The 27,613-nt window shown below is 41.0% G+C and overlaps 1 protein-coding gene and 1 pseudogene across 2 annotated transcripts in view; one reads left to right on the top strand and one right to left on the bottom strand.

Moving 5' to 3' along the window:
- Positions 1–27,613, bottom strand: part of LAMA3 (laminin subunit alpha 3) — a 255,409-nt gene that overhangs the window by 46,748 nt on the left and 181,048 nt on the right. For both annotated transcript variants that reach the window (XM_037031991.1, XM_037031998.1), the window contains 11 exons: positions 24,547–24,656; positions 22,036–22,116; positions 15,078–15,184; positions 9,185–9,235; positions 8,002–8,153; positions 3,918–4,028; positions 3,698–3,809; positions 3,315–3,482; positions 2,133–2,329; positions 838–954; positions 24–178 (listed from right to left, as the gene is read on the bottom strand). In XM_037031991.1, the coding sequence (XP_036887886.1) occupies positions 24–178; positions 838–954; positions 2,133–2,329; positions 3,315–3,482; positions 3,698–3,809; positions 3,918–4,028; positions 8,002–8,153; positions 9,185–9,235; positions 15,078–15,184; positions 22,036–22,116; positions 24,547–24,656 (1,361 nt within the window). The remainder of the gene's footprint in view (positions 1–23; positions 179–837; positions 955–2,132; positions 2,330–3,314; positions 3,483–3,697; positions 3,810–3,917; positions 4,029–8,001; positions 8,154–9,184; positions 9,236–15,077; positions 15,185–22,035; positions 22,117–24,546; positions 24,657–27,613) is intronic.
- LOC118980576 (uncharacterized) lies at positions 15,509–15,598 on the top strand (annotated as a pseudogene).

The raw sequence follows: 27,613 nt of genomic DNA, 5'->3' as shown, positions 1-27,613 counted from the left end.
AGGCCTCCGGGGCCCACACTCACTCCTCCAGCTGCTTTGCCAGCGCCTGTAAGGACTGCGCATGCTTCTCTGCCTCCGCCACCAGTGATGCTTTGTTGGCGGATTTGGAGAGTTCTGTCACTTTGTCACTTAGTTCACGTCTTACTTCATGTAGAGTGGCAGCTAATTTTTTATATTCCTATTTTTTAAGTAAACAGAGACAGTGTCAGTTTAAGCAAAGTATGTACGTGTCATTTTCTTGAACTGTCATAAATGACATGTTTCCAGGAAGCAGCAAGAAAAAAATTGTTTTCTAAGCCCCTTTACTGCACCAATTAACCTTTGATTACTTGAGACAGTGGTGCCCATAGCGCTCTCCCAGTTGAAGTAGCATTTGAACATTTTCCTTATGGTGGGCGCCCCCTACAATACATTTTATAATGGCAAGTTGTTATCATGAGTATAAAGTTGTACCAAATCAAAACACTTGTTTCTCATTTACAAATAGTGCACATAAAAGATATTTTGAAAATGCCCATTGGGTTAAGAAATATTGTCAATCTTTTATCAGTCCTAACTATTTCTGCTGATCAAGGTATGCTTAATATTTTAAAAATGGCATTTTAATTTCTTAAATTATGAAAGTACCATTTGCTCACTGCAGGCAAACTAGATAATACAAACAGGCACAAAGAAGACACGTCATTCAAACCCTCATCCGAGGGAGCCCAGGGCATTTTGGTATCTTTTCTTCCAACAAAAAGATATACACTGGAATACAAAAATAGGTCAGCCCGTCTCAGTTTCCTCCCAATATAAGTGTTTTCCAATTTTCTAGAGTACAATTTTTGTCTCTACCTCCTGGCTTTTCTCCATCAGCTGCAGCAAAACATTGGTTTGCTGTAAGGAAGAGTCTGCAGTGGCTAGAGACTTGGTGAAATCACTCTGTAGGGAATTCATCTCTTTCACTTGTCTCTGGAGAGAATAAAAAGAATATCTGCTTGAGCTACAGAATACGTTATCAGCAGGCACAGGCATATTTATTGGACAATAGCATAAAAGTAATTTCAGAGTCAGAACATTTTCTTGAACTTAAAGATCCTCCAGGCAACTATATAGAGTAAGGGGAAATCAGTTCCCTTTGTGGTGCGGGTGTGGGCCCATGGCGGTCTCCGTGGACTCCATGCCGATGAAACGATAGTTACCATGGTTGAAGGAGGTTTCTACACTGGGGTTACTCTGGACACTGAGGAAGCTATATAAGTAAGCTCTGATTTGCCAAGGAGAATGATGGATTTTTAACTACATAAAGCAGCACCAACCAGCAGCACATCCATATGCCAGTCCCTGTGAGGATGTAGGTGAACTTCAACAACAGAGCACACAGGACCTAGGAATGCCAGGCTAGGAGGCTATCAAAGTTCAGAGACCCAGAAAATTGGATCCTGCTCCCTTGCCTTGGCAAAATCAGGACTTCGAAAGAGACTTTGGGAATAAAGCATACTGCCATCTGCTAAGATATTATTTATACTCTTTTACCAAGTTCTTTTTGGGAGTCAGCCCTATGTTACTCCACTTAGATCTTACTGTCATTTCATAACTTCTCACACTTTTTTTTATTGGTTTAGCATACAATGTTCCTCATTGAAAAATATGTACTATAGAATCTTGAGCTCTAAATTCTGTCATTGCAGCTTTTGCAGGAGGCCTATATTTAATTAGCCTCCTAAACAGCAAGCAATGGCTTAAAATGCCCTTTGCTGGTGATTATCATAATGATATTTACACATATGGCACAAGAAGGTATTTAAAACACTATATACTTTGAATTAATAACAATATTAGTTTAATTTCTCATCTACTTGGTAACATTGTTCCATTAATATTCTATCTGCCAGGGAAGGGGAGTCATTTGCTTTGTTTTCTCGGTGGTTTGAGTTCAGAATCTTTTCTGGCAACTGAAGAGTAGGAATGACTTTGGTTTTGCATCAATGGCTCATTCCTACTTGATTAGAGGGTTCACCAGACAGAGAGGTGCATACAGACTTGATGTACAGACTGGTTCCTGACTATGCAATGTAATCAACAATAGAGGTCCATCTCCCTGGTCTTTGTCATTAATGAAAGTGTGCAAATCCCAAATGTGAATTCACCTTGAGGAATTCCAAAGTCTTTTCATTGTCTTGGTTGAGGCCAGTGGCCTTCTTTGCCTGGGCAGTTGCATCCTGTAGTGCAGTACGAAGGTCAGTGAGTTTGGCTTCATAGTCATTTAAAGAATCCTGTATGCTCTTAGCAAGTCCATTGTTCTCCATCTGGTGGGTTTCCAGCCAGCTCCTGATCCGATTCAGCACTGTAACAAATCACTTTATGTTTGCCACTTAAGAGTGAGTACATTGCAGCTAAGTTATAAAGACTACAGAAGGAGAATTGAGTTTCTAATCATTTCATGGTTTTCTTTGAATTTGCAAGGGAATAAGAAAGGAAACTAACATTTATGTGCACCTGCTCTGTGCACTATACCTATTGCCTCGTTTAACTTTTATGATAACCACATGAAAACAGTAATCATTCTCACGTTTCACATAAGGGAAATAGAGACTCTGAGAAACTAGTTGACCACTTAAGAGTGCATGACTAGTCAGCCTAGGGATCTGAACTAGGTCTGCGGACCACACAGCACATGCTCTCCTACTGTTATTTCTGCTTCGTTGCAGGTAAAAGCCAAGGCTGATTTTAAATTTGAACAACACAAACGCTAAAAGAAAACTGCTGTTATCTGTAGCAGTTATCAACCATTGATAACATTATTTCACTAGGAAATAATGGATAATATTTGAAACACATGCACCAAAATCATATTTCTCAGTTTTGAGCTAATTTGGCATTTTCCCTAACTAAAATTTTAGACATATGCATTTAATTTCTACTATATAAATTTTTGTTTTTGTAATAATAATGCCATAGTCCATTTGTCATTTGAACCCCAATGGTGGTGAGGTGACCATTCAAAAATGATATCATGAGAAAGTTGGAACTGAAAGAAGAGTAAGAATGTAAAATGCAGTAAAAATGGTAAAAGAGGTATCAGTACCTAATATTTTAAGAGAAGAATCTTTCTTTCTTTTCCATTTTTTTTGTTTGTTTTTGCATGATGTTAAGATGTTACATTCTACAACCCCTTAGTAACTTGGTTGGCTACCTGTTATCACCACATGGTGCTTTCACAGTAATATAACCTGAAATGAGGACAACCTCCACCCGTAAGTGGGAACTCAATATTGTACTTTCAAACCAATTAGAAGGGACTGGATGCAAGAGTCTGGGAATCTCCTTACAGAGCTGAGCTTCTCTTTTTTCAGCTTCTGCTTCTCTCAGGTGCTTTCCGAAGTCTCGGTCCCGCAGTTCCCTGATCATGCGCTCTGCTTCAGCCAACTTCCTGGGAAGATCACCAGGAGGCAAGTGGTTCCCTCCTCCATCTGTCCCAGAGATCTGCCTCAAGAGAACTGCAAAACACGGAGTAGTTTATTAACCTGGGAATTCTGGACTCCAGCAGACTACTTAAGAAAAAGGCACATATTTTCATGGGAGGGTTCACGTCAGTTTTTTAGTATCACTGCAGGATCTTCAAAATGTTGAACCCTTAAAGGAAAACTCTTTCATGTGCAAAAAAAGGTTGTGCAATATAAAAACACTGATGGGGTTGAGTAACTCTTCTTACTGTGCACATTTCGCATGACATTTTTAATCTTTGCATCCAGCTCTTTGGCACTTTGGCTCGTCCGATCAATGTTGTCATATAATGTTTGTGCCTTTCTGGAATTCATTTGAACCTGTATAAAAAAATAAATGGATTAGAAATAAACTAAGTTAATGATAGGGGGAAATTAACAATATTTTGAAAGAAAAGAAAAGTTAATGTTATTGACCTAACACATTACCTTTTCTTGCAAAGTGTCAAATTCATGATTCAAATTACTCAGTTCTTTTTCTAGGCCAACCATTTTTGAGCCCTGATTTGAAATGGCAGAACGGTAGCTGAGCAGTTGATTCTGAAAGGCAAATACAAAGTTATTCTCACTTTAGAGTAGAAATCTGGGGTAAGTTCTATCAACTTGGTAAACCTGGTGATGCTATGACAAGATCCACTTAGCAAGACCAATGCAGATTCCACAGGGAAAAACCTGGTTTTTTGAAATAGGCCTCAGGAAGATTCTACTTTCTGACTGCAATTGTGATGTGGCTCTACAATAAGAATAGCAAAATTAAAAACCATGAAAAGACAAGAGATACTTTACTTGAATGAATGACCTTATAGAAATGACAGTGATACCTCTTACCTGATATGTTAATTTCCAGGTTCTATAATAAGTTCAGTTGTTTTAAGTTGTTACATTTAATCTTATAACACTAAAAATAGTGCCTATGGCTATTTTATTGAAGGAACAATTAAATTCAAAAAATGGTAGCACAGTAGGGGAACTCAAAGCTTATTTAACTGAATATCCTCAGATTACAAATGGCAAAGCAGAAGCCCAAAGAGGCTGGGTGACTTGGGCATGCCATGGCTGTGTAGCTTGGTCACTATTGCTCCCAACCAGCCCCTGTCCTTTTGGGGGTACTAAGCTGCCTCATTACTTTGAGAAGGTGACATTGCTGCCCATAATATCTAGAATAGTGATTATTTTCAGTTTTTTTGAAAAAATTGTCAATATCTTACATTTTTTATCAGAAAAACAATATCATTACCTCTCTTTGCCAGTGTTGGGTAAAAGAACAGGTGTGGCAGCTCAGGTGCAAACCCTCACTCACTGAGCCTTAACCCCTTCATCAGTGTGTTGGAGATGACAATATGAAGCTGCTGGGCTGTTTATGGTAATAAGGGAGCTGATGTATTATAAAACATCACGCATACATAAAAGTGTTAGTTCTCTTCTCACGCTTATTTTTACTGATTTTTCACAGTGTTTTTGTGATATAGCAAGGAAATAGTCTTATTTTAATTTTACTCTGGAAAAACTGAGGAATATCGTTTCATCTAATGCTAATAGAACGCCTGGTTAAAAGTACAGTGGAGCCCTGGCTGGTGTAGCTCAATAGATTGAGCACGGGCCTGTGGACCAAACGATCGTGGTTCAATTCCTGGTCAGGGCACATGACTGGGTTGCAGGCCAATTCCCAGCAGGGGATGCACGAGAGGCAACCATACATTGATATTTCTCTCCCTCTCTCCTTTCCTTCCCCTCTAAAGATAAATAAATAAAATATTTTTTAAAAAAGGTTCAGTGGATAAAGCATGGTCTCCAGAATTTGATCTTGGATGGAATTCTAGAACAACCACTTATTAGCTATGTAATTTTAGGCAAGTTACGTAGCTTGTCCATGCCTTTTAACGAAATATCACCATTTCCCTTCAGGACGTTGTAAGAGTTAAGTAAAGCTTTTAGCATAGAGCCTGGCACATAGGATGGGCACCGAAACTGCAGTGGCTTCATTTCTTCTCAAAGGGTGAAGGCCTTTCCCCCCTTCCCTCTATTATATGAAGCGTGTGAACCATGGATTAAAATGGTCTTGATGGGAGCATTATATTTTGCATTATATAAAATAATGTATATTATTTTCTCATAGCAAAATATAAGAGAAATAATATTAGAGAAAATATTTTTTCTCTAAAAAATATTAGAGAAAATAATATACATTATTTTGTATACTGAGCTATAGTCACTAATGGATTTAGAATATGCTCTTACTTCAAAAGCACTTACTAAACTTTCCCCAACACCTCTTTCCCTATGTTTAGCTTACTAAATTCTTCTACTTTGATGAGTATATATTTTTTCATTTCCATGATTTTTTATTGGATCTTTTTATATCTACCTCTTCTTGTTTGGCTTCTGGTTTTACATTTCTTGTGCCTTCTATTGGCTGTTGTTCTTCAAAGTCATTTCAGACTGTCCCATGATTTGCACTTTCTCTAAAGGGAACTCATTATTTGGCTGCTGCTTCTGTTAGATGTCCTTCTCATTGATATTTGTCTGTTTCAATATTTGCAAATCACTGGCATTGTTTGCGAGCGCATTCTGAGTGGGAGCTCTCCTCCTCTGCACTCTCTGTGTCCTGTCAAGTGATCTTACGGTCACTGCCCCTCCCAGCCCAGACCTCCCGGTCTAGGACCAGGCCTCGTTTTGGCAGCTTAGGATTTGCACCCTGTGGTATTGAGGATGTCACGTTCCAGTACAGACCCTGGTCTGAGAATCTAGTCCAGGTCTCAGATGTAAATTTGTAGCTTTCTAGGTTCTCCTACAGCCATTGCACAACCATGAGCATTGGAAAGTTTTAGGGGTTTTTTTCTTTTCAGCCTTAATTCATGTGAGGGGAGCCTGACTCTTGCCCTGTGGGGCAGTTTAGACCATATTACTTCTCAGGACACCCTCTCCACCACCTTCTTTACAAGTGAACATATAACATTCTCCCAGGTGGACAATATTCTGAGCTATGAAACAAATCTCAACACATTTAAAAGAACCAGAATCATATAAAATACATTCTCTCTTGACAACAGTATTAAATTAGTAATCAGTAACAGAAAGTTATCTGGAAAATACTCAATTTGGAAATTAAACAATACATTTCTATGTAGCTCAGAGATCAAAGACATGTCACAAAAAACTAGAAAGTCTTCTGAACTGAATGAAAATAAAACACAACACTTTAAAATGTGTGGGATGCAGCTAGAGTGGTGCTTGGGGGAAATATTTAGTATTAAATGCTTATATATAAAAACAAGAAAGGTTTTGAATCTATAAAATAAGCCCTCCTGTTAAGAAACTAGAAAATACATAGCAATTTAAGCCCAAAGTGAGAAGACAGTAAAAAATACAGATGAAAACAGAAATCTGTAACATTGAAAACAGAAAACAACAGAGAAAAACAATGAAATAAAAAATAAGATGAACAAACCTCTAGCCAGAATGATAAAGAAAAACAAAGAGGCAAACACAAATGATCAATATCTATAATGAATGCAAGGGCATCACTACAATTTTTTCAGATATTAAATGGATAATAAGGGAAAATTATGGATAATTTTATGTCTATGCATTTAGTAACTTAGAAGAAATGAAAAATTATTTGAAAGACACGAATTACTAAATATCACTCAAGAAGAAATTGGTAATTTGGTCCAAATAGTCCCATACTGATTTTTAAAAACTGAATTTATAGTTTTTTTTTTAAAATAACTTTCAACAAAGAAAACTCTAGGCCCACATGACTTCATTGGAAAAATTCATCAAACATTTAGACAAATCTGTTCTTGAGTCTTCTGAATGTAAGATGCTGAGCTAATAGCTCTATGAGAAAATTTACCTCAGGAATATTCAGTAAGGTGTGTTCATGTAGAAGAGTTATTCTTGTGTGTTTACTAATACTTCCCATTGGTAAAAATGCATTATTCTAAGTAAAATAAGTCAAAAAGAGAAAGACAAATACTGTAGGATTTCACTTAAGTGTGGAATCTAAAAAGCAAAACAAATGAGCAAATAAAACAAGACAGAAAACAGACTCATGGATACAGAGAACAAACTGTTGTTTGCCAGAGGGTATGTGTAGGGGGGTAGACAGAAAAGGTGAAGGGGATTAAAGGGTACAAACTTTCAGTTATAAAACAGATAAGTCACAGGGAAGTAATAAACAACATAGAGAAAGTAATAATACTGTAATAACTTCGCATGGTGACAGAAGGTAACTAGACATCATGGTGATCACTTCAAAATGTATATGAATACTGAATCACTTTCAGATGTTATACATCTGAAACTAACACAATATTGTAGGTTAATTACACCTCAATTTAAAAGAATCTAACCTTCACTTAGATCAGAGGAAGGAGGAAAGCCATCCCTCCCAACAGCCTTAAATGGAGTCAACCCTTCCTTTCCTGCTGGGGGAATATTCATTCACACAGCATCTATTCAACCCTTATCTAATCTGGGCCAGCTCCAGGTGGGCCCACAGACTACTTACTCTCAGGTCCTTGGTCTGGGTCTCCAAGTGCCCCATCTGTTCTAGGATGTCCGCACTGACACTCAGGCCCTGCAGCTGAGACTTGACTTGGCGGAGCTCGTTGCCCATGGTGGCCAGGTCATTCAAGAGTGTCATAACACAGCTGTCACAATCTGTAGGGGCCACAATCAAAGGCAAGTGTTCTTCAGACTGGAGCCACAGGAATGCAAACAGAGCGCAAGGGCTACACAGCCCAGTGAATTTGCACACGGACCCCCGCGGGCAAACATCACAATCCTAGACTTCCCAGGGAGGGGTACACGCTCTGAAAAACGGAAATCTCCAGACAGGATGCATTTTAAAAGGAAGTGGTAGGTGAGGGAAATGGGTGAAGGTGGTCAGAGGTACAAATGTCCAGTTATAAGCTAAATAAGTCCTGGAGATATAATGTTCAGCATGGTGACTATAGTTAACAATACTGTACTATATATTTGAAAGTTGCTAAGAGATTAGATCTTAAAAGTTCTCATGATAAGAAAATAAATTTCTAACTATGTGAGATGATGGATTTTAACGAAACTTGTGATAATGAATTATTTTGCTATATATATATCAAATAATTTTCTTGTACACCTTAAATACAATATTATATGTTAATTGTATCTCAATACAATATACAATATATAATGTATAATATATAACATATACAATACAATAGAATATATAATATTATACAATACATAATATTATATTGTATCTCAATTAACATAATATTATAATATATTAACATATACTTTATTATTCCATTAAACTGGAATAAAAGAAGAAATGGTGGGTCTAGACAAACTGTTGCTTATTTTATGTGCAAGAAAGCTAATACTAACTAGCTTTTAGTTACTTATTGCTGTTTACCAGGCATTGTGACAAGAGATTTATAAGAATTTTCCCAACAACGCTAATGAAATTGATACAGTCATTATGTCCATTTTGCAAATGATGAAACTCGGGCTTGGAGAAGTAAGGTCACTCGCCCAAGGTCATACAACTCTTAGCTGATAGAGGCTGGATTTGACCTTAAATAGTTGTCCTCCTGCCTCCTCTCATGCTGCTTTCCCAGGCTGGACACTGAATGTTCTAGCATGGGGCTCACATATCTCAAGCACAACCATACAACTTAGAAACGTAAGGTGTTTTCTTTACTCACCATCACATTCTTCTCCAGGGCCTCCATCTTTGGGTTCTTGGTTTATGCAGTCTGACAATAACCAAAGAAGATAGTGTAACTAAGCATACTCATCATCTGCTTTTTGGCTTGGCTTTCAGAAGAGCCAATTTTGCAAGATTTGAGTCACCAAACTGTCCATCATCGGCGGCTCTTCCCTTTCTCATCTCCCAGCAGTCTTGCTGCAGGAACTTCTCTTGTGACCTCTCTGATTATATACTCAGTTTCTTCTCTCTAAAGGGCCATGCTGTTCTTACAAAATCAAGACTCCTAATCATCAGGGTTGAGGCTTTCTTTATCTGACAGCCTCCTATACAACTCCTGACATCTCTTCCAATACCATTCAAGAACATTCAATAAACATTCATTGAGCACCTCTGAACATCCCCCGTGTGCCATGGCCCTGTGGTAGGTACAGGAAATCTAAAGATAAATCCTAAAATCCAAAAATCCCTGTTGTGCTGTGGTTTAATGGCCCCCTGGGGAGGCAGACAAGTTACACAAAGATGGAACAGATGCTGTGAGAGAGATATACACACAATATTAGTGGACCCACACTGCCAACTGTTATAAATATAAGCCAAAATTTGAGGTTCTCCACTACAGTCAGGAAAGCCTCCCGGTCATCCTCGCACATTGTTTACCCCCTCCAGTTCTCTTCCGCCGAGACAATGCATTCTTTTTGTTTTTTTAATATATATATTTTATTGATTATACCATTACAGTTGTTCTATTCCCCCCTTCATTCCCCTCCACCCTGCACACCCGCTCCCCCACCACTCTCCCCCCTTAGTTTCTAACCACGTGTCTCAAGTTCTTTAGATTCTATATTTCCCCTACTGTTCTTGCCCTCCCCACTATCTATTTTCTACCTATTGTCTATGCTATTTTCTGTACCTTCTCCCCCCTTCTCCTCCTCCCACTCCCCTGTTGCTAACCCTCCATGTGTTCCTCATTTCTATGGTTCCACTCCTGATCTAGCTGTCCTCTTGGTTTGCTTTTGTTTTAGGTGTGGTTGTTAATAACTGTGAGTTTGCTGTCCTTTCACTGTTTATATTTTTCATCTTCTTTTTCTTATATAGGTCCCTTTAGCATTTCATATAATAAGGGCTTGGTGATGATGAACTCCTTGAATCTGATCTTATCTGAGAAGCACTTTATCTGTCCTTCCATTCTAAATGAAAACTTTGCTGGATAAAGCAATCTTGGCAGTAGGTCTTTGGATTTCATGGCTTGGAATACTTCTTTCCAGCCATTCTTGCATGTAAGGTCTCTTTTGAAAAATCAGCTGACAGTCTGATGGGTACTCCTTTGTAGGTGACTATCCCCTTATTTCTTGCTGCTTCTAGGATTCTCTCCTTCATTTTAATCTTGGCTAATGTAATTATGATGTGCTTGGGTGTGTTCCTTCTTGAGTCCAACTTCTTCCCAAATAGCTTCCTGGATTTCCTGGAAGTCTATTTCCTTTGCCAGACCGGGGAAGTTCTCCTTTATTATTTGTTCAAATAAGTTTTCCACTCGTGGCTGTTCCTTTCCCACTTCTGGTACCCCTATAATCCCGATGTTGGAATGTTTAAAGATGTCCTGGAGGTTCCTAAGCCTCTCCTCATTTTTTTGAATTCTCATTTCTTCATTCTTTTCTGGTTGGATGTTTTGTTCTTCCTTCTGGGCCATTCCATTGATTTGAGTCCCAGTTTCCTTTCCATCACTATTGGTTTCCTGTGCATTTCCCTTCATTTCAATTAGTTTAGTCTTCATATGTTCCTCTAATTTGTGACTATAATCTACCAGTTCTGTGAGCATCCTGATGACCAGTGTTTTGAACTGTGCATCTGAGAGGCTGGCTATTTCCTGGTTGCTTAGAGTTATGGGCTCTGGGGCTTTGAGTTCTTCTTGAGCCATCTTTTGGACTGTTCGCGCCTGTTACATATCAGGATTGGAGCCCTAGGTGTTCACCAGAGCAGGGCAACTCAGTCGCTGGGTCGTGACGCTGTATGGGGGGGGCGGGGTCAAAGAGGAGCAATGGCGTCCCGTCTGCTGCCTCCTGCTGCTGCGGCCACAGCTGCCACCGTCACCAGGGCCCGCGCGTTTCGTCCCACTGCACGCGAATGTGCCACCGCCATCAGCCCTCCACCACTGGGTTCGCCCTCTGGGGCCTGCGTGGTCCGTCTCACTGTGCGCGAATGAGCGACCACGGTCATTCTGCCCCACACCCCAACTGGTTCCGGGTTGCCTGCGTGCCTGGGCCGGGGGATCTTTCCTGCCTGACCCTGCTCCGCTGCTGGCTCTGCCCCTCTTACCAGTCCCGGTTGAAGGGTTCGTTGTTTTTGGACTTCCGTATAATTCAATTTTCTGTTCTTTGGCTGTGTCTTTGTTCTCCAAACCTTTGTTGTATTCAAACTTGGTTGTGGGAGAAGGCACAATGTTTCCACCTATGCCTCCATCTTGGCGGAAGTCCCAGTGGTTAAAACCCTCAGCTATAACCACATAACTGGTGAGCGAGAAACACCAGCTCCACAAGGCATTCTTGCACTGAAACAGCCTCTCACTTCACTCTGTAAAANAGCTTCCTGGATTTCCTGGAAGTCTATTTCCTTTGCCAGACTGGGGAAGTTCTCCTTTATTATTTGTTCAAATAAGTTTTCCACTCGTGGCTGTTCCTTTCCCACTTCTGGTACCCCTATAATCCGGATGTTGGAATGTTTAAAGATGTCCTGGAGGTTCCTAAGCCTTTCCTCATTTTTTTGAATTCTCATTTCTTCATTCTTTTCTGGTTGGATGTTTTGTTCTTCCTTCTGGTCCATTCCATTGATTTGAGTCCCAGTTTCCTTTCCATCACTATTGGTTTCCTGTGCATTTCCCTTCATTTCAATTAGTTTAGTCTTCATATGTTCCTCTAATTTGTGACTATAATCAACCAGTTCTGTGAGCATCCTGATGACCAGTGTTTTGAACTGTGCATCTGAGAGGCTGGCTATTTCCTGGTCGCTTAGAGTTATGGGCTCTGGGGCTTTGAGTTCTTCTTGAGCCATCTTTTGGACTGTTCGCACCTGTTACATATCAGGATTGGAGCCCTAGGTGTTCACCAGAGCAGGGCAACTCAGTCGCTGGGTTGTGACGCTGTATGGGGGTGGCGGTCAAAGAGGAGCAATGGCGTCCCGTCTGCTGCCTCCTGCCGCTGCGGCCACAGCTGCCACCGTCACCAGGGCCCGCGCGTTTCGTCCCACTGCACGCGAATGTGCCACCGCCGTCAGCCCTCCACCACTGGGTTCACCCTCTGGGGCCTGCGTGGTCCGTCTCACTGTGCGCGAATGAGCGACCACGGTCATTCTGCCCCACACCCCAACTGGTTCCGGGTTGCCTGCGTGCCTGGGCCGGGGGATCTTTCCTGCCTGACCCTGCTCCGCTGCTGGCTCTGCCCCTCTTACCAGTCCCGGTTGAAGGGTTCGTTGTTTTTGGACTTCCGTATAATTCAATTTTCTGTTCTTTGGCTGTGTCTTTGTTCTCCAAACCTTTGTTGTATTCAAACTTGGTTGTGGGAGAAGGCACAATGTTTCCACCTATGCCTCCATCTTGGCGGAAGTCCCAGTGGTTAAAACCCTCAGCTATAACCACATAACTGGTGAGCGAGAAACACCAGCTCCACAAGGCATTCTTGCACTGAAACAGCCTCTCACTTCACTCTGTAAAATCATTGAACTTCACCATAAGAAGATTCTAAGGTTGAAAAGTTCCCAGACGTGCTACAAGGAGGCTTTCGTGTTTGTTCTACTCAGCAGCAGGCGACATATCACACTTTGTGTGTGTGTGTATACATATATTTTACACATTTACTTTTAATTGTAAAAAATAATATAAATTTACTATGGAAAACTTTGCAAAATCAGAAAAATAACCTTGATCCTACCACTAAAACACAATGTCTTCTTTACATATATTTGTATGCATTTTCATATAGTATGTATAGTCATAGCTTTCTCTTCCTCGTTTTTTAAAATAATCATTTACTCATTCTTTCCTGGATATATGGTTATGTCACTTTTATTTCCCAATTAGATCATAAATGCCTTATAGCCAGGAAGGAAGTTTGGTTTCCTTTACAATCTCCCATAGCACCTGGAACAGTTTGGGGGGTGCTTGAGTGCATGATTGATTTATCAGTGCAATTTTCTCAACAAGTTTGAGTTCTGACCACCAATTTTCTCAACAGGTTGAGTTTTGACCATCTAGAAATCCATACACTATTAATTGAAAGAAAAAGAAATCATGAAAAAGAAAAGGAAAAATCTCACAGGAACAACTGCCTCTCACATGTGAGCATTTTCTTCCATCTTTGGAACAATATTTCCCATCTTAACCTCACAGTTATTTTTGTTATTAGAGGAGGGAAAAGTGGGTTGCAAAGGCATTGACCTTGTGAGTAAGCCGCGTATTAGTGTTGAAGCATCTCCTCGAATCCCTCCAAGCACAGGAGAACTCAGCTCCTTTTAAAAGAGCGCGTTTATCTTTAAGTCTTTGGTACTTCTTGATCATTTAAAATCGATCTCCCTCTAGCTTCCAGTCTTTGGTTCTATCCCTGATGCCACGTAGAATTCAACCAACCCTTCTTCCTCCCACCAGCCTTTCAGATATGTACTTTCCAATCCTTCTCTTCGCTCCTGGTTTATCAACTCTTCTTCGTGTGACATGGTTCTAAGTTCTTTCAGAGTCTCACCCTGTTTCTGAACAAACTGTAGCATGTCTATCGCTTTCTAAAGATATAAGCCTCACGGGAAGACTCACAGGAGCAGCCTGCCAGAGACTAGAAGCCACATGGTTTAAACACTAGAATTCAGCGAAGATAGTATCAGGTATCTTGGGAGCCACATTACTCTCCTGAGCCATACTGAACTTACTGCTAAATAAAAGCTCAGTCTTGTTACACCTCCTACTACTAAGTCACATCTCACTCATGACATACTTAAAGGTTGATTTTTATTCCCATTCAACTATAGGACCTTATGCTTACCCCTAACATAATGTTGTCTGGTTAGAATCAGCCCGTTATTCTAGGCTGTTAGGCCCTTTTGAATACTAAATGTGTCACAGGAGGCATTTTCTCTCTTTGAGCTCTGTGTCATCTGATACTGTATTTCCACTTACATCAACAGTCTTGAGTTGATATTGAAGATGGAGCCAGGGTGAAGCCCCGAGGCACCAAAGTAGACACCTCACTCTAGACTGATGATGATCCATCCATTTACTCTGCGTTCCTTCAGGAACAGTCACTTGACCAAATCTAATTCATACGTCTAGGATTTTGTTTACAACTATAAGATGAGAGACTTTAAGGGTTTGGCATTACACTATGCCAACGGCATTTTGCTGAGAAATCACATTAATATTCGAGGAAGAGGTAGTCTTCCTTTCTCGTCCAAGTTGTTCCTAATGAACCCATATGATTCCCAGTAATTACCTTTTCCCTGATATGTAAAATCCACCTCAATTTTACCTCTCACATCCTGGACATTTATTGCTATTCGAGAAAGAGTACTTTGACTTCAGATATGCACAGAACGTCGCTGTGACAATAACTTTATGAAAGAGAGGTCTTGGCAATACCATCAACATAGGGTGTGAGGTATTTTGGCTATAATTAGTTGAGTTATAAAAATAATTTACTTAAAGTAAGTTTTAAAAACAATTTACTTGAAGTAAGTTATTCCCCAGAGGTGAACACACCACCTAAGCGTTCCACAGTTTATCAAAATAAGGGGACATTTTGTTAGCTGAAATTGGGTATTATGCTTCCTGAAAGTGTTTACTTGCATTCTTCACTTGCTATTTTACACTAGTCTGATAAAGGCAGATTAACAGAGGTATGAGTTGATCTTACCTCCAGTCAGGGGGTCACAACTGCCCAAATGGCCATTGCTATTACAACTGCATGGCTGGCAGCTACCTCCAAATTTCTGGGGATTCCCGAAATAGCCTGGTGCACACCTACACAAAAGACAGAAAAGATCTGAAATAACAAAGTACATAGAAGAAAACATAGGCACTCAATTTATGGACCTTGGTACTAAAGAATGTTTTATGAATTTGACTCCAAAAAGCAGAGGAAGTAAAGGCAAAATAAATGAATGGGACTATTTAACTAAAAAACTTCTGCACAGCAGAAGAAACAGGCAACAAAACAAAAAGGCAAGCAACTGAATGGGAGCTGATATTTGCAAGCAGCAGTTCTGACACGGGGTCAATATCCAAAATATATAAAGACATCATACAACTCAACACCAAAAAAACAATCCAATTAAAAACTGGCAGATCGCTTCTTGGTCTTTTGGCTAAGATCAAGTGCAGTATCTGTTCTTATCAGTTTGAAAAATAGGCAGAAAACTTGAATAGACACTTCTACCAAGAATACTACAAATGGCCAACAGATCAATGAAAAGGTGTTCAGCCTTACTAGCTATTAGCAAATTACAGGTACAATGAGATACTACCTCACGCCTGTTAGAATGGCTATTATCAACAAGACAGGCACGAATAGCTGTTGGAGAGGTTGCAGAGAAGGAACCCTCACTCACTGCCATGGAAATGTAAACTGGCACAGCTGCTATGAAGAAGAGTAGGGCAGTTCCTCAAAAAATTAAGACTAGCGTTACCATATGACCCAGAAACCCCTCTTCTGTACATCTACCCGAAGAACTCAAAAACATTTATTCGCAAAGATGCATGCACTCTTAGGTTCACTGCAGTGTTATTCACAGTGGCCAAGAGATGGAGACAACCAAAGTGTCCTTTGATAGAGAACTGAATAAAGAAGATATTGTACATATATATATATATAATGGAATACTACCCAGCATAAGAAAAGATGAAATACTGCCATTGTGACAACATGCATGATTCTTGAGAATATTATACTAAGTGAAATAAGTCAGAAAAAGCCAAGTACCATGTGATTTCACAAACAGGTGGATATAAAACAAACTCATAGACAACAGATAGACAACCTCATGGTGGTTACCAGAGGGAAGGGGGTGGGAGGGCAGTAGAAGGTAAAGGGGGCCGCATATACAGTGACAGAAAATGACTTGACTCTGGGTGGTGGGCACACAGTGCAATGTACAGATCATATATCACAGAAGAGTACACTTAAAACCTCTATCACCTTATACACCAATGTCACCCCAGTGCATTTAATAACAAAATTTAAAAAATAAAGGGATTATAGATAGGTAAAAATGCCAGTTTAATTTTTAAATGTCCCTGCTGAATGAGTATAAATAGCTGATTGCATCACATCTCACCCTTGAGAACGTGTCATTTTAACACTCTACGTGACAAGTGGGAAGCACGCCGAAAGTGTCTCTGCTGCAGACAGGAGTGCCACGCCATCTCTAGGAAAAGCACTTGTATAAATGTCTGAGTCATGACATGAAATAGCTGCTGTTTCCACAGAACATCACTTTGACATGGAACAACTGAGAGGTGATCTACAGTTATTCTGACTCGGCAGACATTTTCTCTATAACAAACAAGGAAAACAATTCATAACAATTGTTTCCAAGGATAACAATTGATCTTTCAGGCAAAAGTTAGATTTTTAGAAAATTGGAATTCACTAGCTGAGTTTCATACTTTCTAATTCTTAATTTTTTCTGATAAAACAAGTAGTGATATTGATGAATATGACTTTTTATATTATATAGTAAAATATATAGGTATTTGGAAGATCTATATGACTCACTGAATCACTATTTTCGAATCATCAATGCATGAGGTTACATGCATATGCAAAAGATCCGTTCAAAGTGCAAGACAGGCAATAGGTTTTAATGCAATAGATTCCACATGGCAAATGACCTTTAAAAAAACACAGCTTATCAAGTTTGGGTGTAGTATCAAAGGAAAATATCCACAATCATCTGAAAAAGCTCTAAACATTACTTCTCTGATTTTCAACTACAGATCAGTGTGATGCCAAATTTTCTTCATTTATATTGATCAAAATATGTAACCTCAACAGAATGAATGTTGTGCCTGTGCCCCATTGAACCCAGCCTTGACAGCTGGCCAGACTCCTCAGCTCCTAGCTCACTCAGCCCTCTGCCAGGACCCCTCACTCCTGTTTGCTGGAAAAGCTCTCTCTCCCTTATACAGCACTTTTCATTGACGACTTGACCGTCCAGTAACATTGGCTCTAAGGACTGTTATTCCTGCCACTAACCTGAGGCACAGGAAACTCCCATTAACCTGGCTGGTAAGTGGCAGCACAGAGACTCAAACCAAGGAAGGCCAGCTCTGGAATCCAGCCTCCCACCTACGGTATTTCACTGCTTCTCTGCTGGAACATTCTCCAGTTGAGGGACACGCACGCTGTATCTTCAATCCAGAGCTGGTTCTTTAGTTTGAGGTTAAACTATCTTCTCCAAACCAGCTAAAAAGACCTCTTACCTCTCTATTACTTTCTTTAAACTAAGATTTATCCTTCTAATCTTGCCACTAAACCAAACTATGGGTTGAATATGTTCCCTCCCTACCCCCAAAAGATACTGAAAAGAGGAGAAACATTCAAAGAACTCACTGCTTATTCCACCCAGATTTCTCAACCTTTAGCTCCCTTTGGGGGATATTATAACCCTATCAGAGGAAGATAGAGCAGCTTTTCAAGAATGAATGTGTCTCAGTACAGAAATACTTATGGCTTGTGTGAGAGCGTGATTGTGGAACACAGTTGAGCTTGCTTCCTTCCTCCTTGACACCCAGGAGGACAGACTCCTCAGTTAGCCCTACAGCCAAATGTCAGATCAACAAAATGCACACAGGAGCCAGGGTTGGATCAACACAGAAATCAGGGGTGGCTGAGGGAGCCATGTGCCCCAGAGCAGGCTGGGGGCTGGGAAGCCTTTCCTACCCTCTCCCCCAGACTGGTTGCTCCCTCCCCTGCCCAGCCAGCTGCTGTATACATTCCTGCTTTTACTTCGTGCTGCCCTTGTCGTTATCAATGCACAGTAAATGGTTATGCTGGGACTGATGCCTGGTGCAGAGTGGGTATTCAATAAGTGTTCAACAAATGAAAGATCTTGACATTAAAATGGCATTTACTGATGAAAATATTTTTTAAAACTTCGAAGAAACAATAACTTGCTTTCTTGAGACATCAACTGTAACAAACATAAGCCAAGAGAAGACTTGTTAGTTAAGAATTTCTCTTTTCAAGTCAGCTGTCTGCCAGATGGGTGTCTCATCCAGCCTATTGTTGCTTTCTGCTTCATTGTTTGTGAAGGACCATAAGGAAAACTGAATTAGGATGTCTCTCCCAGGTGGGGGGTCCCACAGCTTTTAAATCACAGAGCCTGGAAGATCTTCCCAAGCCCCATTGTCAACTCCACCCACCCTTTAAAAAATTTATTGGGGTGACATTGGTTAATACAATTATATAGGTTTGAAGTGTACAATTCTATGATATGTCATATGTACATTGCATTGTGTGCCGGCCACCCAAGTCAAATCTTCAGTTGTCATCAAAAGAAATCACCAACCAAACAACAATACAACCAACCAAATAAAAGATATTTGCAAACAACAGCTCAGACAAGGGATTAATTTCCAAAACATATAAAGAACTCATACAACTCAATATGAAAAAAAACAAACAATCCAATTAAATCAATGGGCAGAGGACTTGAACATACACTTCTCCCAAGAAGACATACAAGTGGCTAACAGATGGGTAAAAAGATGCTCAACTTCACTAGCTGTTAGGGAAATACAAATCAAACCCACAATGAGACACCACTTCACACCTGTTAGAATGGCTATTATCAACAAGACAGGCAGTAACAAGTGTTGGGCAGGTTGAAGAGAAAAAGAAACCCTCATTCACCCCACTGTTTGCTGTCTAGTATAGCTGTCTGTCTATCCTTCCACCTTCAAGGATGGTTGGATGTCTCGCCTACTGCAGCCTGACGTTGCCCAGTTACGTTCTCTCTCACCATTTTATCAGCCCGTTTGCAGGTTGGTCTACCGCTAGACTATAAAAAGCCCTGAGGGCAGAGTGTCTCTGGTGCTTAGCACAGCACTGAGCATATACTGAGATCTCCATATACTTTTCATCAAAGAAAAGAATGAATAATAGATGTGAGGCAAGTGTGGGCAACGTTTGCTGAAGTGGGAAACAGAAGAACCTTGAATTACTACTTTTTACTGTAGGAGAGTTCCAGACACTTGGCAGACAGTTCCAACAAGGTACCTCCCTTCCACACATGATATGTATCTTCCTCTAGGCCCCTTCTTACATTACTTCCCTGACCTGAGCTGCCTTCCACCTCCACCTGGCAGCTTCACTGGCCCCAGTCACCCCTTTAACCTACTTGAGGCCCACCCAGTCCATAAAATGTTTTAGATAATCCCCAGTCTAGAGAGGCCCTGTCTTATTAAAAAATTCAGTTGAATTCATTTTCTGGGTTTTTTTGAAATTTGGTAAAACTCTTCTAAAGTTTATCCAGAAAAATAACATGTCAGAAGAAGCAAAGAAAATATTTTAAATAAGGGTTACAGGGGGAGTCTTGCTCAATCAAATATTCATTCAAAGGCATTTTATACCTTCAGAAATGATACAGAAGTGATAATAGCACAAGAACCAGATAAAATTCACAGAAACAAACTCAAGTTGATATGGACATTTTATATACAGACATTGAGCTTTAGGGAATTTAACTAAAGGTACTCGGCAGAAGGAGCGAGTGTAGAGTGAAAGCGTAAGAGGGAACCCAGATGCAGGGTCTGTCCCCACTCACTGAGCACGCACGCAGCCTGCAGTGAGCGTGGCACGAGCCATGGGGAGCTGCCCCTTCCCCAGCTGGTCCAGTTTCCTTGTGCTTCTCCCACAGTGAACATCCCCCAGTACTGAGTGGTCTGGGCTGTAGCCAAGTGGTGCCTGGATTACTCGGAAACGGGATATTGGGAGAGCCGAGGTTATTGGCCTTGCATAGTGATTCTAAATCTACCTACCACATGAGAGGCCACACCACCAAAAACTAGGTTCCATGTTTTCACCAACATAAAGATTTAAAGGTGAGAAATAAAACCATAAAAGTGCCAAAAGAGAATAGGCGTAAACATTACATCACCTCTCTGTGGGACACTGGTAGCTGAAATCCTCAAGGCTAATAGAATGGATAGAAAGCTAGTAAAATATAACTGCTGTGTGTCTAGAATTGTGAAAAACAAAATAAAAAATATACAAACTGGGAAGAGTATTTGCAACTTAAAGTATTAACGATTAATTTCCTCTAAAAGATGTACAGGCCAATAAAAATTAAACATTCCACTGGAAAAAAATGAATAAAAGACCTAAATAGCAGTTCAGAAAATAAGATTTGCAAATGGTTAATAAGCACATGAAAAAATACAAGTTGATTATGAAACAAGGAAATGGAAATTAAAATGACAATAAATGTTTTTCTATTAAATTGGCAAGCACTTGAAAAAATCGATCACTTTCAGTATTCACGGGGGGGGGGGGGGGGGGCACAGCTGTTCTCTCCCTGACAGTAGGAATGCAAGCAGATGCAACTTTTCTGGAGGACAATTTTGCAAAATGTGTCAAAAGCCTGAAAAATGTACTATCCTTTGACCCAAGGGATCTACTTCTATAATTATGTCTTGAGGATTTACATACACAAAAGTTTAGCTAAAAGGATCTACTCTTGGTTTTGCTCTGAACGGAAAACAGTAAAACTGTCTCAGAAATCAATCATAAAGGGTATGGACCACTTCAGTGGAACTCTTGGTACTGACACAATGTTATCAATGAATACTTACTGATACGGAAAGATACCACCAATGTATTATCAGGTGAGAAAACAAGTGAAACAGAAAGCAAAATAGAAATCTACTTTTCTTTTTGTGGAAACGTCCGTGCATACAGAGATGATCTGTAAAACCTACAACAAGCTTTCAACAGTAGTTTCCTGCCGGGGACACAATTGTGCCTGCAGGCAAGCAGGCATGCCCTGGGCGGTGCAGGGGTGTGGCGAGCCTCCTGCGCGTTCTTTGCTCGCCCGCATGACATCACTTGTACAATAAATATGTATTGATTTTAGGATACATTTAAATTTAAGACCATATTGCCTGTATGATTCATTTGTGATACTGTTACTTTACCAAATGCACGTTCACTATCCTCCCGGCTAGCTTGCACGTAGCTTCTACAGCCTTCACAATGCTTGGCAATATCCTATGCATGGTAGCTAGTCATGAAATCCTGTGTGGGGGTATGGAGGTGTGTGTGTATAGAAGTGTCTAGGGCTGTGGATGGGTATGTGGAAGTGTACATAGGAGTATGTAGAGTCTGTGTGTGTGTACAGGCAAATAGAAATACATGTGGGGGTAAGGGTACATATTTGTAGGGGCAGGAGTATGCAAGGATAAATTTACATGGAGGTAGGGGTATGTAGGGCCACGTATGAGGAGGAAGGTGTTAGAACATGGAGAGAAAGGGGCATATAGGAATATGAAGAGAAAGGAGTACGTAGGGGTGTTCAGGGTAGGGGTGTACGTTGGGGAGTATATAGGGCTATGACATTATGACATATTGGACCTTATTCTCAAATTTCTGAAACACACAGAATAGGAAAGAGAAGGAAGTTAATGATTTATTAAGTGAGCAGTCTTGGGTTTTTCCCAGGAGACCTTTTTCAGCCTCGGTGAAACCGACAGCCCCACCCTTAGGTCTGAGCCACTACGGGCAGAGCCCCACCCGTGGCCCAGGTGCCTGCAGCGGCCTGCAGAGCCCACCCCCACCTGTGAGATGGGGGTGGGGAGGGGGGAGCAGCACCCACCTTTCACACTGGGTGCCTGTGTACCCAGGTTTACAGGAGCACTGCACACTTCTCCCAGTCACAATGCAGCCGGTGGCAAAACTTGAAGGAAGACAGACAAAGCCCCAGTGAAAATATGAATTGATAGGCATTGTGCCTTATTCCCCCCCCACAAAGAACTGACTTGCGTTAAGTGAAAATGAAAACCAAGGATCTGGCTACTTTCCTTGTGAAGAAAATTTTGCCCATTGAGACTTGTAGAGGTAATGATGAATATTTTCAGCTAACATTGGGCAAGTTTTGCTGAATAAGGACTGAAGGCATTTATGTTTGTTTTATTTTTGGCCTGAAGAAATACATTCCTTTCCATAAGATGGAACAGAGCAACTCACTCTGGGAGAGATGATTGCAACAGGGTTTTTCCAGGAATCACAAGGAATAAAACAAGTCTGGGCAGAACAAAAGAACGGAGAGTTCTGATTCTTTAAGAAAATTGTCTCCTTGTTTATTCTAGTACTTTTAAACTGGGCACATTGCCTTCTGGGAAGAAAAGGCTGTGGAGAGGCTAGGCCCTCAGAGCCAGAGGGACTAAGGCACAGAGCTCGGCTGCCACCTACATATTGTGTGGGCACAATCATTGGTGATTTCTACATTTTTTAAAATCAAGTTGTGGAACTTCAGTTCCTTTTTTTCTTTTTTAGTTCTAAAATGGTATATGCTGGAGAATTTTTTTAAAAAAAATTTCAGTGAAGAGATCATGAAAAAGCCCTGTTGCCTTGTGAAATGCCTATGTCTGCGGTTTAAACATTTCACTGATGTAAATCTGAGAAGAAATAATTCCATTTGTTATTTGCTAGTTAAAAAAAAATCTTATGCAGGGAAGCTTCTCTTGGCCTATGAGGGGAATACAGTTGCAGCTCTAAAGGATACTTAGAAAGTTGTCAGCAGTTATTAATATTGCTAGAAGGAGAATTAGATAAAATAGGGCTTTATTGATAAATCTGAGGAATTGTGTGTCACTTCAACTGCATGGAACTTGGACGCTGACCCTGATTATAGCCATACACTTTGCCACCAAAGATGAAAAGCTTTTCTCAAGCACCTGGTGGAAACCTCACTGCTTTCTGCTCTGTCTCACTTCTGCCCAAACAAGCCTGGGCTGGTGTCAAGGGATAGATCTCTTTACAAACAAAGCTTCAAGACTGGGCAGGTTTAAGGACTATCAAATCCATAGATAGCAACGCCGGGTGAACATTTCAAATACGCATCTCCAGAAAACCACATTTGGGCAAGTGACTTCTGGTCATTTTAAGATGTGGCCCATTTCTCTGCTACTTGGCTGATATCAATCAGCCTTGTGGTCCACACTTGTTCCAGTGCCTGCGTGCTACTGATACTTTATCAGTATCTTCCTGATTTTCTTGCTTCTCTTAGTTACTTATTCTATTTTGCTTGGACCCAAGTGAACATGCCGTGATGAGCAAGAATATGACAAGTGCCAAGCACAAACAGAATATGGGTTACCGTGGGGCGGGGGGGGAAATGGCAGCTTGCTATCTGTATAACCTGTCCACTATATTGGAGTCGGAGTGACAACTCAGGTCACATCACTCTGTGGCTCAGGACTGCCCTGTGGCTTCTACCACACTGCGGGTAAAACCCAAATGCCTCACTCCTGCATGTGAGGTCCTATAGGATCTGAACCCTGCCCGGCCAGCATCATCTCCTGGCCTTCTCTCCCACATCACACTCCAGCCACTCCTGCCTTTTCTCTGTCTACAAACACAACACCACCAGGGCTTTGTTTTTCCTTGCCTGGGACCCGCCTTGCTAAGACACTGTCATGGTTTACTCCATCTCATCATTCATTGGTCCCAGCCCAACGACGCCAGAAAACCCTCCTACCACCCTCTCTAAGAAATCTTTTCACTCACTGTCAATTGCATGACCCTTTAATCAAATTGTATAACTTATCTCTTTCTGAAAGTATACTTCTTATTTATTTGTGCACATATTTATTGAGTGTGACAACTCCCCCCTTGCATATTCTCCAGATAGAGTTTCATGAGCTCAGAGTCTTTGCTATTCTTCTTTACTGAGGTTGCCCCAGCATCTAGAGAGGGCTAAATCCTAGCCCTCTAATGGGTGCTCAATAAATAATTGTTTAGTCACGGAATGAATAGCAAAGGAAAGAGAAAAAGGAAAAACCCAGAAGCATTCAACTTGAAAGACTATTTTTGTCTTGCATTTTTTGTTTGTTCTCTTTTAATATTGCTTACTTATTGAGATAGAATTCCCATATCATATAATTTACCCATTGAAAGTGTACAGTTCAATGGTTTTTAGTATAGTCACGGAATTGTACAACCATTACCACAGTCAATTTTAGAACATTTTCATCTTCCCCAAAAGAAATCTATATCCCATACCCTTCAGCATTCATTTTGCCATTTTCCCTACACCCCCACCCCAGTCCGAGGCAACCACCAACTTCCTTCCTGCTTATAGATTATCTTCAGGCTTCCACAGTACCTGTTTGAGTGAGGACATGGGCAGACACTGCAGGATCCCTGGATGGCATTCCCATAGTAACCCTCTTTGCAGCGCTCACAGTGTTCCCCCGCAGTGTTGTGCTGGCAATTCTGGGGACAGATAAACAGTACAATTAATAGCAGCCAACTGAACATTTATTACAATTGGGGTCATTGTCATCTTAATTACTCACACACTTATAACTCAAGTCCTCTGACTTGTATGGTGATAGCAGTTTTGCTAACCATGTATTTTCCTGTACATCCAGTTATTGTTGGTGCAAAAAAGGGCGTAGATGTCCTTCCACCAGCTATTTGGGGTTTAATGTTGGGAGGAGGCATGATGAAGTGGAGAGAGATCAGTTGGGTTCAAATCCCACTCTGTCATTTCATAGCTGTGGGATGTTGAGCAACTTCCTTCGCCTCTCTGAGATTCAGTAACTTTTATAAGTCAACTTTGTTGGTGTACTATTCACATACAACTCTCATTTCCTAAAAAGATATGCTAGGAATAATACCCACTTTCCAAGGTTGCTGGAAGAATTTTATAAAGTATAATAGGGCCTCAACCAATGTAAATCCCCTCCTTTTTTATTCCTTAGAATGGCTTCTATGAAAATTAACTTGACTTGACTTCATAATTCAGTGATATACTGAAAAGCAATAAAACTGAAACAAGTTTTTAACACATGGCATTTGTTAAAACAACAAAAAGTTTCATTGTATCTGAAAAAAGCACTCAATTTAATTTTAATGTCTCAAAAAAGCAACACATTAATTTTATCTAAGCCCATGTTTCTGTGAATCTAATTATTTTTATGTGCAAATCAGTGTCTAATGAAAGTCATTCTTCAGTCAGGCGTTGGGATGACACACCTTTGCCACTCACCAGAATACCGAGACAAAGCTAAGTGGATTGCGTCCAATTTATGTAGTTTGTGGAATTTTTAGCTCAGTATAATCTTTCTTGGCTTTATTCTAGTAATAAAGATTTTAATGCACAAAAATAGCCTGGCAAACACTTCTTACCAGAGGCATTTGATAATTCAGAGATACCTTGTGTTTGATCATACAGCCTAAAATAAGTACACTTTTAGAAATTTGCTTATATATGTTACGTCTGTGTGCAGAGATGGTGCTTGAGTAGGATGTGAGCTTTAAGTAATATCTGAGGTCGGGTTGGGAAAAACGATATGTGTGCACATCCTAAGTGGGAGCGGCCCTACTCGAAATGGCAAGGACTGCCCTTCGGTCATCAAGGTCCTCAGTTTGTTCAGCTTCAACAGGTCTGTCTTCCACACACCTGTGAGTGACTGAGAACTACACAGTCCATGCCTGTGTTCAAAGATCTTTTCTGGATGTAAAATTGTGCTATAAGCAGAAGGGATTAATAATTATACCAGAAAATAGGTGGGCCTTGAAAGGAATAAACTGCCTCCCTGTAAACATTTGATCATCACCAGAAAGCTCACCCCTGTCCTGAACCCACCCCTCCTTCCTCAAATGTCACTGTCAAGTGGGGTTTCCCAGTGACACGCACACTGGGAACAGGTCCACACTGCAGTGTGTCCGATCCTCCGAGGAGCCTCTCGGGGGTGTCAGGTGAGGTGCTGAAGGCTTCCTCCACCTTTACTTTGCCTGGTGGCCCTGACTTTCTCAGACAGCATCCGTCTTTTGAACTAGTGAGTTCCTTCCCACATTAGTTTCCTTTCTCTTATAACTCCAAATGCCAGTTTTAAAGAAGACACGTCTGAATAGGTGTATTGTAGTCCTGGGACTATTTAGTTCTGAGCTGAAAACACGGGAGAGGCAACAACAGAGAGAAATGAGAAGTGCAGTGAGGTCACCTGTATTCTACAAAAAACACTGGATGCTGGGAGAGGGTCATGGAAGGGGGTCCGCATCTGTGTTGCTTGATAAAGTCCCACGAGCATGTCTGAAACAACCCCTCATCCCCAGGTGAGTGCATCTACCCTACAGTTTGTCTGTATCAGTCCTGCAAATCTGAGGCAGCTGCCTATTAGAAACCCCATTTTCCATCATGAATAAATGAATGAGTGGGTGAATGAATGAATCCACACCCACCTCCATTACTCATGCTGTCCTAGCTCCATTTGACACCAAACACCTACTGGGTGTTTGTTCTATGCTCAACTATGCTAGATATAGGGATGCAAAAACGGATTGGTGCCTGACTTGGGTAGCTAGGACCCTGTGAACAGATGTATTATTCAATGCAATGTGAAAACTATGATGACAAAGGTGTGCCAGCAACCCATAAGTGTAAGAGGAGCCTTAGGAAAAAATTTCTGACGCTGATGATGCCTTCTGCATGGAGAATAGAAGGAGAGGAGTTAGCTGCATGGAAAGCTGAGGGAAGGGCCTTCCAGGTACAAGGATCCACAGTCTTGCAGGAGCATAGCGGCATGCATGGGCAACGTGAAGCAACTGGTGCTCTGGAGGGTGGAGTGCAAGGCGGGCAGATGCACCTGGAGAGGCAGCATCAGCTGTGAGTTTCACATAAATCAGTCTGTGGGAAGGAGAGAAGATGGGTTCAAATGGCAGGGAATAAGAAGAAGAAAGATGAGAGGAGAAAGGGGAAGAGATGTGGGTACAGACAGGAAGATGAGGGATGGCCGAGTAGTAGAAGGCAAGGGCCACGGGAGACAGGAGAAATGGTGGGGGAGAGAAGGTGGGCAAGGAGAAGAGGGAGCAGCAGGGCCCCAGTGGAGCAGGGGCATCACCTATAGAGGGGGGATCACTAGTTGGGGGGGAATCACTGTCTTCGAGGGTCCCTTTGGCACTGAAAGATCACATTGCTTCCTACTTCTGCCTCTCCACTGGTCAAATAGTGCTTTCCAGCAAGGCGTTGGGCTACTTTATTTTAAAGGTTCAAAGTTTATTCTTAAAAAGATATGGAAATTTGCAAATGTGTGAAGGTCCCAGATTTTGGAAATTGATTTTGGATCTTAATAGGCAAAAGTCACTGTGCGGAGGAATCAGCCCTTTTGAGAGCTTCCCCATCGCTGTTCTGTGAGAATGAGGAGATGATGTGAGCCCCAGACAAA

This window comes from Sturnira hondurensis, unplaced genomic scaffold (genome assembly GCF_014824575.4).
Source record: "Sturnira hondurensis isolate 20B ecotype Veracruz unplaced genomic scaffold, ASM1482457v3 Scaffold0001872, whole genome shotgun sequence".
Lineage (NCBI taxonomy): Eukaryota > Metazoa > Chordata > Mammalia > Chiroptera > Phyllostomidae > Sturnira > Sturnira hondurensis.
The sequence above is the reverse complement of the archived record's forward strand: the minus strand, read 5'-3'. Positions and strand labels throughout refer to the sequence as shown.